The 14,416-nt window shown below is 39.4% G+C and overlaps 1 protein-coding gene across 6 annotated transcripts in view; it reads left to right on the plus strand.

Annotated features, from left to right (window-relative positions):
• Nucleotides 1-14,416, plus strand: part of LOC109033602 (uncharacterized) — a 177,207-nt gene that overhangs the window by 87,392 nt on the left and 75,399 nt on the right. The window contains exon 1 of one of the 6 annotated variants that reach the window (XM_072300505.1): nucleotides 2,576-3,765. The exons of 4 other annotated variants lie outside the window; for them this stretch is intronic. In XM_072300505.1, the coding sequence (XP_072156606.1) occupies nucleotides 3,720-3,765 (46 nt within the window). In that variant the 5' untranslated portion in view covers nucleotides 2,576-3,719. Of the gene's footprint in view, nucleotides 1-2,575; nucleotides 3,766-14,416 lie in introns of those variants that run through there. One more of the 6 variants, XM_072300488.1, reaches the window with a different exon arrangement.

A 14,416-nucleotide genomic window follows, 5' to 3' on the forward strand; every position in this document is an offset into this window, starting at 1 on the left:
AATTATGCTTTAATTTAGTGCTCGACGATGCTTTTATGACAATTGCGTTCAATTTTCAATTAAAAGTATTATATGTCACCTCTAAGATGAAAATTTGGGAAATCAGGCAAAATTAGAGCAAATTTTGGGATGAGATACACAGGACTGTGGGAATTCGGGTTGAAGCATAACTATTAAGCTCGACGAGCTATATTTCCTAAGTCTACACCTAATAAGAGTCAAAATAAAGTTTGGTTTGCCCAAAAATTCACAAAAAAATTTTGGGAGGAAATTGAACCTGGAATTTGACCCTTATTTGAATTCACCCGGCTACCCAAACTAGTTTTCCTTCCCTCTTAGAAAATCCTCCCTCCTAAAATATATGCCTCTCTGCAAGATAAAGTTTGTGGTCCCCGTATTCCGAAGAAATATTCCCCCACGAGAATGAAATAGGGTGGGGGAAGGGGGAGCCATCTCTACTTTTTGGGAGTGAGTGCGTTTCGATTAAGACTGATGTCAAAGACTTACCCTCTGAACCAAGTCCTGACCTCAGTCCCGCTTTCCTAAAAGATATCTCTGCACTTAGGTAAGTCTTTCTCCCGACGTCAGTGCCTCTTACCTCAGTGCTGACTTCTTGGGTAAGTGCTTTAACACTTACGTTAGAGAAAACTGAACTGACCTCAGAGCAAATTGCACTGACCTCAGTGGAAAATTCACTGATCTAACACTTGCCATTTTTACCAGGGTAGAGAGCTTTAGTAGGACCAATAGGGTTTTAATAGACTCCTTTGTTATCGGCATGAATTAAAAAATGGTTACCACCACTCTAAACGGTCTCCACGTTTAATTATCACGATGAGAAATTCCAACTACGTTCCTGCCACGGGGAGGCTTTAAAAATAACCCAGGATGCAATGGGGCTAGCATCTAAATCCACCGGCCGCCTCGCGGCGTATTCCAATGAGCTCGCTATAGCATAGCGCGCTCAAAAATTCCATTACTTCATTTTAAACGTATAAACCTCCCTTAATGCAGCTTTGGTACGACTTATTTTGATTCAGTACAAAGTTCTAGCGATTTACAAACAAGCCATTGAATCACATGTTGTATCAGTTTCCCCGTGGGACTGCTGGAGGTCCACGAAAACATGGCGGCACTACCAAATTGTGTCGGTTACGTAACCGACGCAGCGTAACTGAAACTTGAAAATATGAAATAAAAGATGATACAAAAGATGTAACTTGGCAATTTTTGAGACATATGAGGTGAAATTAATGCTGACTTAAAAGTTGTCTAAACTTTGGGGACTTCCTTTTACATCAATAATATTAATATGAGGATTTTGTGTAGTGTGTAATTACTTAGTCACTGATTTTCATAAAAATTAAAGTCTTCATTGTAGAAGAAGCCGACTTGTTAATAATGGTTTGGTCGAGCAGACTTCACTCCTGGTTCCATGCGAGGTAAACACTTAATACAACTCCAAAAATACGCACGCTGCCAAATGTGGTGACATTCTTTCAAACGACTTTTCTCGCATAAAAATAAACATTTCAGTTCAAACTGGCAATTTTCTTGAACATTAGAGTCTCCTTTCAGCAAATATTGCCAAAGAATCCATAATTAGTACTGATTTACCACCGCAAATTGCTCTTTCGCTTCAAAATCGGGGTTGGCGCCGTGTAACCGACCGGACATTTCGGCCTTTTAAGTCTCATATTATCAAATACAATCATAATTTATTATACTTTTTTTGCATGAATAAGTTCAGGGACATCATACCTATTGGTTTATCAACTTGGTTTTCAATCGTTTTGCCGTAAATGGTTTATAGCCCATGGCGACACGACTATCTAAACTATAAGCTTCGAGACCTCCTAAAATTGCATATCTGGTAACGCTTAGTTTCAGCGTTTTACCAGGCCGATTTTCATGATTTTTGCGGCTATCGACAAGTGGACCGCGTTAAACAGAAAAGAACCAAGCCACATCAGCTATTGCCAAATTTAATCGGTTAATTAAATTTTTTACATGAAAACAGTTGTGCGGATTTTCGTGCAAATTTCAGTGAATTTTCTCCATAGTACGAAGCAAATTCCTTAACATTTTCAAAGGGATCCGCACAAACATTTTCTCGTAAAAAATTAAATTGCCCAGTTAAAATTGGCAATAGCTGATGTGCCTTGGTTCCTTTCTGTTAAACGCGGTCCAGGTAATTGTCTGCAAATGAGCCCGCTTAATTCATATTTTGAAAATATGACCCAGGTTTTTTTTATAATACGTGGTAAAGTTGCGAATTCTCCCATTTAAACAATGTAATTTTTTATTTTTTGTCATAGTTCGTTTGAGCGTTCTACTGGGCCGATTTCCATGATTTGTGCGGTTACCGACAGGTGATAGTTCCTAAATAAGCCCGCTTTAATCAGAATTTGAAAATAGGATCCCAGGTTTTTTTATATTAGAGGAGACCAGAAAGCTTAGAAAGGGAGGGCAAAATTTGAAATTCCCGCCAATGAAAAACGGCGGGAATTTCAAATTTAGCGGAAAATTGAAGTAGGCGGGAGATGTTGAATCTTGGTCTGTTAGTAGGGCAAGTGAATGAAAGGTATGCTTCTTTGCTATCCAAAAGCGACGAAACGCTCCGTTCCGTTTCGTTTCAGTCTTGGCGTGAAGTTTGAAATAAATGCCGATTTTTTCTTTCGATTCTTATTGGTCCAATTGCTCCCGGCCACAGGGAGATTGGATGAATGAGAGTCAGGTATGAAAACCTTTCCATTTTTGTTGGTCGTTCTTTTGTCGATGCGAGCCTAAGAGAACGCGAAGCGTCCTCTAGGGATTGGGCCGCATAGCGGCCAGGGGACATAGCCCCCTAGTTCCTTTTATCGTGAAATCACCCAAGTAAGTAAAATGAGTGACGGCGCTCTTGTTTTGGATGGCAATAAGTACGGTCACTCCAATCCATCGTTTTCCAAACGATTAAGACTGTCTCCACAGCTTCGGTCATACTACTAATACTAGCAAAAATGCGATTGAAGATCATTATTTTTTTTGAGTGTGTTACACGGAGTAATATTGAAGTAAGTATGAGAGTGAACAATAAACTCATTCAGTGTAAGGAGAATATTACGCCAGACATTCATGGGAAACATTCTCTGAGTAGGCGCGCGACACTGTCCAACTTGTTTCCACCTATGTTCAATGCGCAATTGAAAAGCGGTTTATCTTGCGCTCGTGCCAAACGGATGTGACTACTTTTCCTACGAGGACCCAATGTTGAAACGGTCTGCTGGTTGTTGGTTGCCAGTACAGCTCGAGTGCACCTCTCTAGGAACACAAAAAGCGATTAAATCGAAACAATGAAGAATCTCTGATATAACCACGACATATTGGCAACTGAGGTGAGTTGTGGGGCAAGAGGAACAGTTCCTTGTTAAGTAGCTGATGTACATATGTATGTGCCTTTTCGCTGGTCGCTTATCGTTCAGTTATTATCGCTCCGCGCCACGACCCTAATCACTACCTCGTCGACGCTTTGTCAGAGCGCGCTAGAGGATCTTCATATCTGCCTGGTTCATAAAAAGGTCCTTTTTTTAGTTCATGGATTGAGGGTTAATGTTACGTCTCGTTATTCTATCGAGTGAATATTGTTTATATGCAATTCAAGTTTAGAATAAAATTAGTTGATTATTTGGTTCGGTCTTATGATTAACTGAGTGTAGCAGTGACATCTCGGCTCTTCAATGAGCACTAGCGTCCTTCCCCAACTTCAGCGTCTCGCGAGATGTGGTGAGTAAAGGTAATATTGTATTACTTCCTAGACGGCGGCCATCCCGATGAAGGAAAATGGGTGTCTTGGTTGTTCACCTAAAGACTAGTACAAGGCTTGGTGTACCTACAATTGTCTCATGGCACCTAACGAACGAATCTGACTTCAGAGAGGCCCGCCGAAATCATGTTAGGTATATTCCACGCTGACGAGAAAAAAAAACACTGAGAAGTGGCCCATTCGGATTTTCCTTGTTTTGTTTTGCGAGTTGTTTAGCAGCGACGGTAGATGGTGTGAGGATCACACTTTTGTGTCATGCCTCGGGTCATATTCATGACGGCGTTTTCATGCCGTCTTGGATATTGCGGGATGCTAAGTTGAGGTCAATCTATGCTGGCTAGAATTTAACTGAACCTATAAGCTCAAATCAAATTATCGATAATTCAGTAATTTAACATTGTTAATTATTTCAATCGTCGATTGCTACCACAGCTGTATGCGTGGCGAGAAGCAGCGACGCTACCCTACTCCGTAGGGACGGCGAAGTAACAGGACACTGTTGTGAGACGGGCTGCCGGACTGCGAACCGTTAAGTACCCCACGAGTGTGCTTCCGAACGTCAACTCAGTCGCCGGAATTTAGGGTCTAGCGTCATTTGCTCAAAACAGGAAAATAAGGACAACTATCTGCAAAATATATTCAGAAATTGTTGGAACTGACACTGAAAACAAACAACTGTTTGATGTAAAAAAACAAAAAATTATTTAATGATTTGTTCAGTTTACTTGGGGCGAATGAAGTTGATCGGCGCTCGCTGAAGTCAGATGAAATGGATTTGCCTCAGTTCCATGTTTAGTTGGTGAGAACGGACGACAAGAAAAGACGAGACGATTCAGGTGGACGCCATTTCAGTAGTCTATTGCCTCTTTCTCGAGAGACAGCCCCTCTCGGTGGGCCGTACAAGTGCTGCCACACTCGGCAGACCGAATCTACTCTCCTGCTCCCAACAGGAACTGACACTGAAAGCAGTTTGATGTAAAAAAACAAAAAAATATTTAATGATTTGTTCAGTTTACTTGGGGCGAATGAAGTTGATCGGCGCTCGCTGAAGTCAGATGAAATGGATTTACCTCGGTTCCAGCCAATTCTTCATGTGCAATGTGAGATTAATAGGATCCTTCTTCTTGACGATTGTGCAGCCCTGGTAAAAATGTTCCACGCGCATTTGCATGGAAATCACTTGATTTCCACGCAAATCATACGGAAATTAATTGGTTTCCATGAAAGTCGCATGGAAATCAAATCATTTCCATGTAACTTGCATGAAAATTATTTGATTCCCACGCATCGTGGAACTCAAGTGATTTCCGCGCGGCACGGAAACGTCATCGTTTCCACGCGGTCTGAATGAAAATGTCATCGTTTTCATGCAATATGCGTGGAAGTGCAATCCTTGCCGTGCAGTCTGCATGGAAATCTTATCTTTGCCGTGCAATGAGCATGGAATCGTAACCACCACTATATTTGAAGTGCACTAGAAAGTGAATAGAGAAAAATTATATTAAATTAAATAAAAAAAGTAAAACCTTAAAATAGAGTATAAAAAATAAAATTAAAGAACATTAGAGTAAGTAAAGAAATGAAATAAAGTAAAAAAAATAAAGAGAAGAATAAAGAAAAGAAAAAGAAAAGTTTTAAAAAAATATAGTAAAAAATAAAGAAAAAAAATAAAGTAAAAAAATTAAGTAAAAGAAAATAAAGTAAAGTTTAAAAAAAGTTAAAAAATAAAATTAAGTAAAACAATAAAACAAAGTAAACGATTAAAGTAAAGTTAAAAATAAAATGAAGTAAAAATAAAAAAAAAATTAAAAAAGAACAAATATACTTGTATTCTAAATATCCTAATTATCCGATCTCATCGAAGTTAAATTCACGTTTTTCGGCTTCCATTCTCATCGCTCGGTATAGATCAATTAGTCCAGGCAAACAAGAAAAAGAGCCTGCAAAAATCCCAGGTAGCAATGTTTTCATCGATTCGTATGTAATTTTTGACGCTGAATCCGAATTTCAACTTTGCGCCATTGATTCGGACCGGAAAGTTGCCAAATTTGGCAAAAATGGCCTAAAATCGGACTTTTTTCCGGATTATGACCTGTAACTTGCCAAAAATTGATCTGACGATAAAATTAGTTATTTTCAGAAATAAAGCCCGTTAAATTTCCTATAAAAAAGTTCCTATCCATTTTTTTGCTCAAGGCAAAATCAAGCGCGCTGGCGGGCTCAGAACTTTGTAAAATGTGCGAAAATTGCGCATACTGTAATGTGTTGAGTTATCCTTATTATGTACATCAATTCATTTCACTAAGTGTAAATTTTATCATCTTCACTTAATTTGTCCAGAAATTACTCGTCGGACGATTAAAACAGGAGACATCGGGCAAAAACCGCGAAAAACACAATTTTTGCTCATTTTTCAAAGTTCGGAGCCCGCCAGCGCGCTTGATTTTGCATTGAGCAAAAAAGTGGATAGGAACTTTTTTATAGGAAATTTAACGGGCTTTATTTCTGAAAGTAACTAATTTTATCGTCAGATCAATTTTTGGCAAGTTACAGGCCATAATCCGGGAAAAAGTCCGATTTTAGGCCATTTTTGCCACATTTGGCAACTTTCCGGTCCGAATTTAATAGCGCAAAGTTGAAATTCGGATTCAGCGTCAAAAATTACATCGGAATCACTGAAAGCATAACTCGGCAGGAGTTTTGCAAAAACCGCAAAAAAACGCAATTTTCGTTCATTTTTCAAAGTTCGGTGCCCGCCAGCGCGTTTAATTTTGCCTTGAGCAAAACAGTGTAAAAGAACTTTTTTATGGGAAATTTAACGAACTTTTTTTTAAAACAACCAAATTGTCGTTAGATCAATTTTGGACGAGTCACAGGCCATAACCCGCAAAAAACCAAATTTTCGCTCATTTTTCAAAGTTTGGAGCCCGCCAGCGCGCTTGATTTTGCCTTGAGCAAAAAAGTGGATAGAAACTTTTTTATAGAAAATTAAACGAGCTTTATTTCTGAAAGTAACTAATTTTATCGTTAGATCAATTTTTGGCAAGTTACAGGCCATAATCCGGGAAAAAGTCCGATTTTAGGCCATTTTTGCCACATTTGGCAACTTTCCGGTCCGAATTTAATGGCGCAAAGTTGAAATTCGGATTCAGCGTCAAAAATTACAGAGGAATCGATGAAAACATTGCTACCCGGGATTTCTGCAGGCTATAGCCCTTTTCATGGCTTATTTGCCTGGACTAAATCGGTAGGTCGTTGACTAGTGTTAGGTAGGCCCCAGGTTCAATCCTCGATGCAGGCCAAAAATTCTAACCTATGATAATGCTAACATGGACTCCTAGTGGTTCATTTAATTTTATTTTTCATGATTTCGAAAATTATTTCCTTAAGTAATCCTTCGGGGTGCCTCTTATTCACCAACTACCCTACTTAACATTTCCGATGAGACTGATTTCCATGCCATATGCGCATGGAAATGATTCTGGTTTCCGTCCCAATTTTCCATGCGGCTGATTTCCATGCAAAATTCGCAAGGAACATTTTTACCAAGGACGTTGTGAGAGCCACGCCTTTGATAAGGGGCTATCTCACCAAGTTCATTTGGTTACATGTGAGATGCACCTTAGGGTAGCTCCTACTGTTATCAATGGACTTGGATAATATAGGTCTAATTATAATTTCCAAATCGAAAATTTTGCTCCATTTATTTCTAAAATTTTAAAATCATCTGAAAACTAAAAAAGCTAAGCTCTGATATCCAATCGATTTCTTAGTAAGCACATGTTGAGTCACACCTGAAATTTTGGTCGTTATTGGAATTAAGTTTGAAATTATTTACTATGAACCTTTAATTTGCTTTTCGAGATTGTGTGCGTCTGGCAGATTCGAGGTCAAATGAATAAAAGTTCAATTCGAAAGTATGGTAAAATAATTAGTGCTCCTTTACTTCAAAAATCAATCCGATCAACTTGTTCGCATTCGAGCCATTTTTTTCTGATCTCTTTTTTCAACATTTATTTTAAACTAGCAGGAACACCCTCCCCTCCCCCCACCATCAGCAATCACTGTGATTAGTGATCAGTTACACATTTTATTTCTGTATTTTAATTTGCTTTTTTCATAATTCGCGAGTCGCACTGGTTTGATATAAAAATGAAGAAATCAGTGATATACTAATTATAGGATTTTTCTTGTAATATTTCCAAAGTATTAAATCACTTTATAACAGTCACAGTGACACTGTGATGAAGTTCATGCATGCCGGTACTTGCCAGGTGATTGCAGCCGATCTTTACTGGTCTGTGAAGCGTGCAGACTGTTAAGACGTTTATATCATCCTCACATATTAAACGTTATTGGTAACGTTTTCATGTCACAATATTTTTAAAAATACTTGGAGTTCTATCCAGCCATATGGTCTCTAGCTAGGCAGTGAAATGCTACAATAATACTTTATGTGTCGATGGCTGTATTTTGATTAAATGATATAGGTAGGTGCAGGGTATTTAGTGGAGGGGGAAGACAGCAGGCCTAGAAATCATTTGAAAAATTTATTTTTTCTAATTCCTCATACTACTGTTACAACAAAAGTTGACAAGTTATCTAAAACGGTTTGTAAGGTGAAAATTTTCCTCTTACGATATAGTAGAATTATTCACACGTTGAATTTTACAGGTGGCCTCCAAGATTTCAGCCCCCCCCCCTTCCCCTTCAATCGGTTGCATTTAGCCAAATGAAATGCTTCCAGTGTTCCTAGGTTGATAGGAGCAACATTTTCGCATATTTAATGTTCAGAGCAGCGCTCCCAGGCTGCTGGGCGGATCCTAACTAAAAAATTTCGAATGGCAAACCCCATTTCTGTTGGCAATTTCAAAAAGAGGGAAAAAAAGAAAAGGTATGAACTTAAGTGGCGGTCTATACGATATTTTTCGCCAAGATATTTGCGATCGATGAATAATATAGGTCGGTTTTCAAAATATCGACTGCGTCCCAAGTAGCAGAGGTTGCAACAACTTGCAACAAAATCGTTGAATTCTTGCAACTAATAGACTGACGTGCAGATTGCCTACTCTTTCCACCGAAGGAGCTATCATTGTTGGAACTTGTTGCAATTAAGTTGAGACATGTTCCAACTTCAATATCGTTCCCGGTCCTTACATTTGGCTAAAATTTGAATATCGCGGCCTTCTTCGCAAACTAGTAAGGACGTCACAAGACTGGTCTTTACTTAATATAAAAAATAATATAATAAATTATGATATATTATAATAAATTATTAATAATATTATTCATTTTTTCATTAATTTATTTTATTTATTTATCTTATTTCGTTTTTAATATTCATTTTTAATAACTATTTATCCGTCCATATTTTATTTTATTTTTTTCATGTGTTGTTCGTACTCTTCTCTTTCAAAAACTTGATCTACTTTATATTATTTTCGTATCCTTCATTGTGAAGCTGAATGATGTACAAAATTGCGAGAATATCATCGCTTCTAATCATTGAACCAGATCTGAGGACGTTTATTAGTGCTAAATTAGCCACCTCCCCCACGCGAGCGTCCGTGGCGGAGTGGCAGCGACACTCGGGCGATCACCGAAGTTCAGCAACGTGGAGCGTTGATGGTACTTCGATGGGTGACCGCTTGGGAACTCGGGCGCAGCGCGGCCTTAATTCTGGCGAACATTGATTGTCGGGTTCTCTCAGCGTCACTACTCTGGTGTCCGCGATGAAAATTATGCCTAAGAACGTGCAGCGCGCCTTAATTTAAGCATTTCGCATTTTGGAACTTTTTTTTTCAATGTGTGATATCATATTGGTAACATGTTGATATCATATATGATAACAGGTTCCATTCATCCTGTTGCTACCATGTTGGGCCAGACCAACTTGTTACCAACATGGTCATTTTTAACAGGGATGATTTTGGCAACGTCGATAAGTTGCAAGATTCATGCAATTCAATTGCTATAAGTTGCGACTTTTCTTCTGATCAGTTCGCCGAAAATCGGCACTTATCGACGAAATGTTGACTGAGAGTTGCAACTAAGTTGCAACATAGTTGCGACTTTTAACTGATATTGTTTCAACTTCTTGCAACTTTAACTTTGAAGAATGCTACTTCCCAAGTAGCATTTTTTTGCTGCTCATACAGCTGATACAATGTTTATTTTTATACAGGGTGAGCGAAAAGTCCCCGACCCCCCTCCCTCCCCTCTAACTTTTGAACGCATGCACGTATCAAAACGAAATTTTGGGGATGCTTCTAGATCAGTAAGAGCTACTTTTTGGCACATCCAGGGCGCACACTGACTTGAAATTTTCAAACGGTAACCCCCTTTTTGTGATACATCGTTGGAAAGGTAATTAAAAAAGAAACTTTTTGGCGCAAACTGGAGGTCGCTACGATTTTTTTGCTCTTGAGTTATCCTCGGTCAAAGTCCAGAATAGGCCTGTTTTCAAAAAATCATAAGTCCTGTTCAAAAAGTCACAGAAAGGCAAACAAGGCGGCAAAATTCTTGGCATTGCATGTATATGATAAATGAAAATAGGCTCATGGAGTTCTTATACAGGGTGAGCGAAAAGTCCCCGACCCCCCCCCCCCCCCACCTCTAACTTTTGAACGCATACACGTACCTATCAAAACGAAATTTCGGGGATGCTTCTAGATCAATAAGAGGTACTCTTAGGCACATCCAAAATTTTGGGGGAGCGCCCCTCCCGTAAGGGGCGCACACTAACTCGACATTTTCAAATGGTAAAACCCTTTTTGTGATACATCGTTGGAAAGGTAATTAAAGAAGAAACTTTTTGGCGCAAACCGGAGGTCGCTACGATTCTTTTGCTCTCGAGTTATCCTCGGTTAAAGTTCAGAATAGGCCTGTTTTCAAAAAACCATTAGTCCTGTTCAAAAAGTCACAGAAAGACGAACAGGGCGGCAAAATTCTCGGTATTGCATGTACCATCAGGAAAAAAATCGTCGAAAACCTTGTCGTCTATGCCCAGTGTGATTTCAGCCCCCCTCCCGCGATTAACTGTCCTTCTTGCGGGAGAGGCAACCCAGTTCACTCGAGGCGGAAGCAAGTACCTTTTTGAAGGTAACTCAGCTACCTGACGGAGCCCAGGCTATGTGAAAAGGGCGGAACCCTCCCGCCCCCTCTTTTCTGCAGAAGAATGCATAGTTTTGATTAGAACCTTCGATTTCGGTATTTTGTTAGGTTCAATACATTTTACTTAATTTTTAGTTTTGTTTAGAACCGTCGATTTTCCAATTAGAGCACCTAATCTAAAAGGGGAGGTAAAACTGCACTGAAAATTACTTCGAAGGTTCTAATCAAAACTATTCATTCTTCTGCAGAAGAGAGGGGGGAGGGTGGAAGGATTCCGCCCTTTCCACATAGCCTGGGCTCCGTCAGGTAGCTGAGTTACCTTCAAAAAGGTACTTGCTTCCGCCTCGAGTGAACTGGGTTGCCTCTCCCGCAAGAAGGACAGTTAATCGCGGGAGGGGGGCTGAAATCACACTGGGCATAGACGACAAGGTTTTCGACGATTTTTTTCCTGATGGTACATGCAATACCGAGAATTTTGCCGCCCTGTTCGTCTTTCTGTGACTTTTTGAACAGGACTAATGGTTTTTTGAAAACAGGCCTATTCTGAACTTTAACCGAGGATAACTCGAGAGCAAAAGAATCGTAGCGACCTCCGGTTTGCGCCAAAAAGTTTCTTCTTTAATTACCTTTCCAACGATGTATCACAAAAAGGGTTTTACCATTTGAAAATGTCGAGTTAGTGTGCGCCCCTTACGGGAGGGGCGCTCCCCCAAAATTTTGGATGTGCCTAAGAGTACCTCTTATTGATCTAGAAGCATCCCCGAAATTTCGTTTTGATAGGTACGTGTATGCGTTCAAAAGTTAGAGGTGGGGGGGGGGGGGGTCGGGGACTTTTCGCTCACCCTGTATAAGAACTCCATGAGCCTATTTTCATTTATGCTTCATAACAACATAATGTGGAAAAATATAGTTACATAAACTATGATTGAAAACTAAAAGAGAAAAATTAAGTTCTTGCATGATAAATTGCAAACGAATGGGGTTAAATACTTCTGTAAATCTAAGGAAAAATATGAAATCATTAAAAATCGTTCTACGACATGAAGCATAACAGGAAGAAAAAATGTAGCATGAGTAATTAATATGTATAATTTAAGTAAAAAAAAGAAAACAAAAATAATGTGTATCGTACGGAGAATGCATACGAATTAACACCTCTCTGTATGCCTTCTGCATACTTAAGCACCATCATCATAATGATTACCTTGAAGGTAAATTAGTTACAGTTACGATTACATTGACGGTCATAGCAACATACCTCAGTCGTAAGAGCGTCAGACTGACTCTTACTAGGACGCTGTTTCAATCAAATCGATGCCACAATGACGATCGCCCGTAATTCCCGTGATGCCACACTGATGGTCACTCTGATCCTGTTTTTATCATTACCTACTTAAGTATGATATAGTGCTGGATTTGCTCTATCAAAGTTGATCATTATATCGTCAGAGCGACGTCATTATGGTCATTGTGATGTATGATGTTATCATGTTCATTATGACAACATAATGACGTTAGAGTGATGATCACTGTGATCATTATGATGTCATTATGTTCCACTTTTACCAAGGAGAAACATCCATAAAGTTTGAAATCTCTGTTTAAATTGAGGGGCTTGGAAGACACGATGATAAGAGTAGTTTTAAAAAAAAATCGGGATAATGGTGAAGTCTTAAACTATACTCTAAGAAAAATTCACTGCTATAAAATCCAATTTTAAAGTATTAAAAGGTGAGTTTAAACTTTTGTTCCGCCAAGAGACTCCAGGTTATCATGTAATTTTGAAACTTTTAACACGTATTTCTCGAAACAGCAAAACTACCTACACTTTTTCCAATCTTCCTCCAAGGCCCTCAATTAAGAACAGACAAGGGGCGGCGGCGGGGGGGGGGGGGTGGGTTGGAAGGGACTTCATGCTCACCCTGTCTGTCAGAGACCTTAACTTTTCCAAGCAAAATTAAAAAAAAAAAAAATAAAATAAAAAAAAAAATCAACCGCTATTAATATGCAGACCGTGGAGTTTGAGGCGCGCTCCAGTTTTCAAAAGTCGGTCGGGAGCTTGGTACTTGCTGTGCATCATTTGAGAACAATAAATATTTTTGAGCACTAATTGGAGCTTGTTCTCGGCCTGAAAATCGAGCGAAACCTCCGACGCTTCGGATGCACGCTAATGCTGATGTTGCGGTCGACACGTTTTCATTTGGACGGTTAGCTCTAAGTAGGTACCTTAGATGGTGCTATATAATCCTCGTTTTTGGCTCCTCTTTTCGAGTAGTCGGGCGCTGGGCCATTATTTCAATTTACCTCCGTATTGTGCCCGCTGACCCAGTTAACCTCATGTCTTCTTGGGGAAGACAACGCCGCAATTGGACCAAACCTTCGTGAGAAATTGGTGCGGGCAAGGGGAGTAGCTCCAAAGCCGACGCGCTAGGTGTTTGGCACGCCAGTCTCACATTTCAGCGAGTCTCTTCGGATGAAAGGAGATGATTTGAGACTGTTGTCTCATTGTACGTGCTAAACGGAACTTCAGAGTTTGGACGATACCATACAATCATACTGATTGCCGCTCAGCTTAGTTGATCATATCATTAGATCTCGTTTGCGGGGTTTTCAGCGGTAGTTTAGGTACCTATAGTCGCTAATTTTAGGGTAACCCAAATACTTCCTTCATGGTTAAGTTGCTTACTGCGCTGAAAAAGAGCTCCTACGTCTAAAGAGTTGAAGTACACTTTTGCAATTAAGAACTACCATTTCCAACTCTCTTTAGAAACAATTGATATTCCGTCAGTTTCCCTTTATGGATATACTTACACTCCGTCTTTAGTCTTGTTTCCACGGGACGTTTTCATGGGATTTGTCCCAAGTTCAAATCGCAGAAATGAAACTTCTAGGATTTTTTCCAGTTACCGTCTCCAAGGGACAAGGCTCATACGGTCCTGCGACTAGTTTGCGCGGGAAGATAAATTAGTTGAAGTCGAGTATATTTAACCGGGATTAAAATAATAATTGCACTTAATTGGCAATTAGACGCATTATTTTAACTAAACAAACATGAACCATTGGAGTAATCAACAAAATATCGCACAATTCGTTTTCACTTCTTCTTCCTGTCTCAGTGGGCCCTAGGGGCACAAGGGCCATATACTTGGTACTGCGAAAAATATTGATTAACTCAATATTTTTCCCAACTTCGTAAGTGGGATTTTTCCCTGGGAAAAATCCCGTGAAACGGCCCGTGGAGACAAGGCCTTAGGTAAGAACTTTTATAAATGAATCAGAAATTTTGGTTCCTATATACTATATTGCAAAACTAGCAGTTCAACTCGTGCTTCGCACGGACAGTATCGTCTACAGTTCCTATCCGTGTTTATGTGGTAAAATGTATATTCTTCTTGCAAAAAGGAGCAATAGCCCTAGCCAAAGACATAGATATATATTATGAAGATCCGACTGAAAATAAAACAACAAATGAAAAGTAATAACAATAATAATTCATAA

The sequence above is a fragment of the Bemisia tabaci genome, chromosome 1 (assembly GCF_918797505.1).
Source record: "Bemisia tabaci chromosome 1, PGI_BMITA_v3".
In the NCBI taxonomy this organism is placed as follows: Eukaryota; Metazoa; Arthropoda; class Insecta; order Hemiptera; family Aleyrodidae; genus Bemisia; species Bemisia tabaci.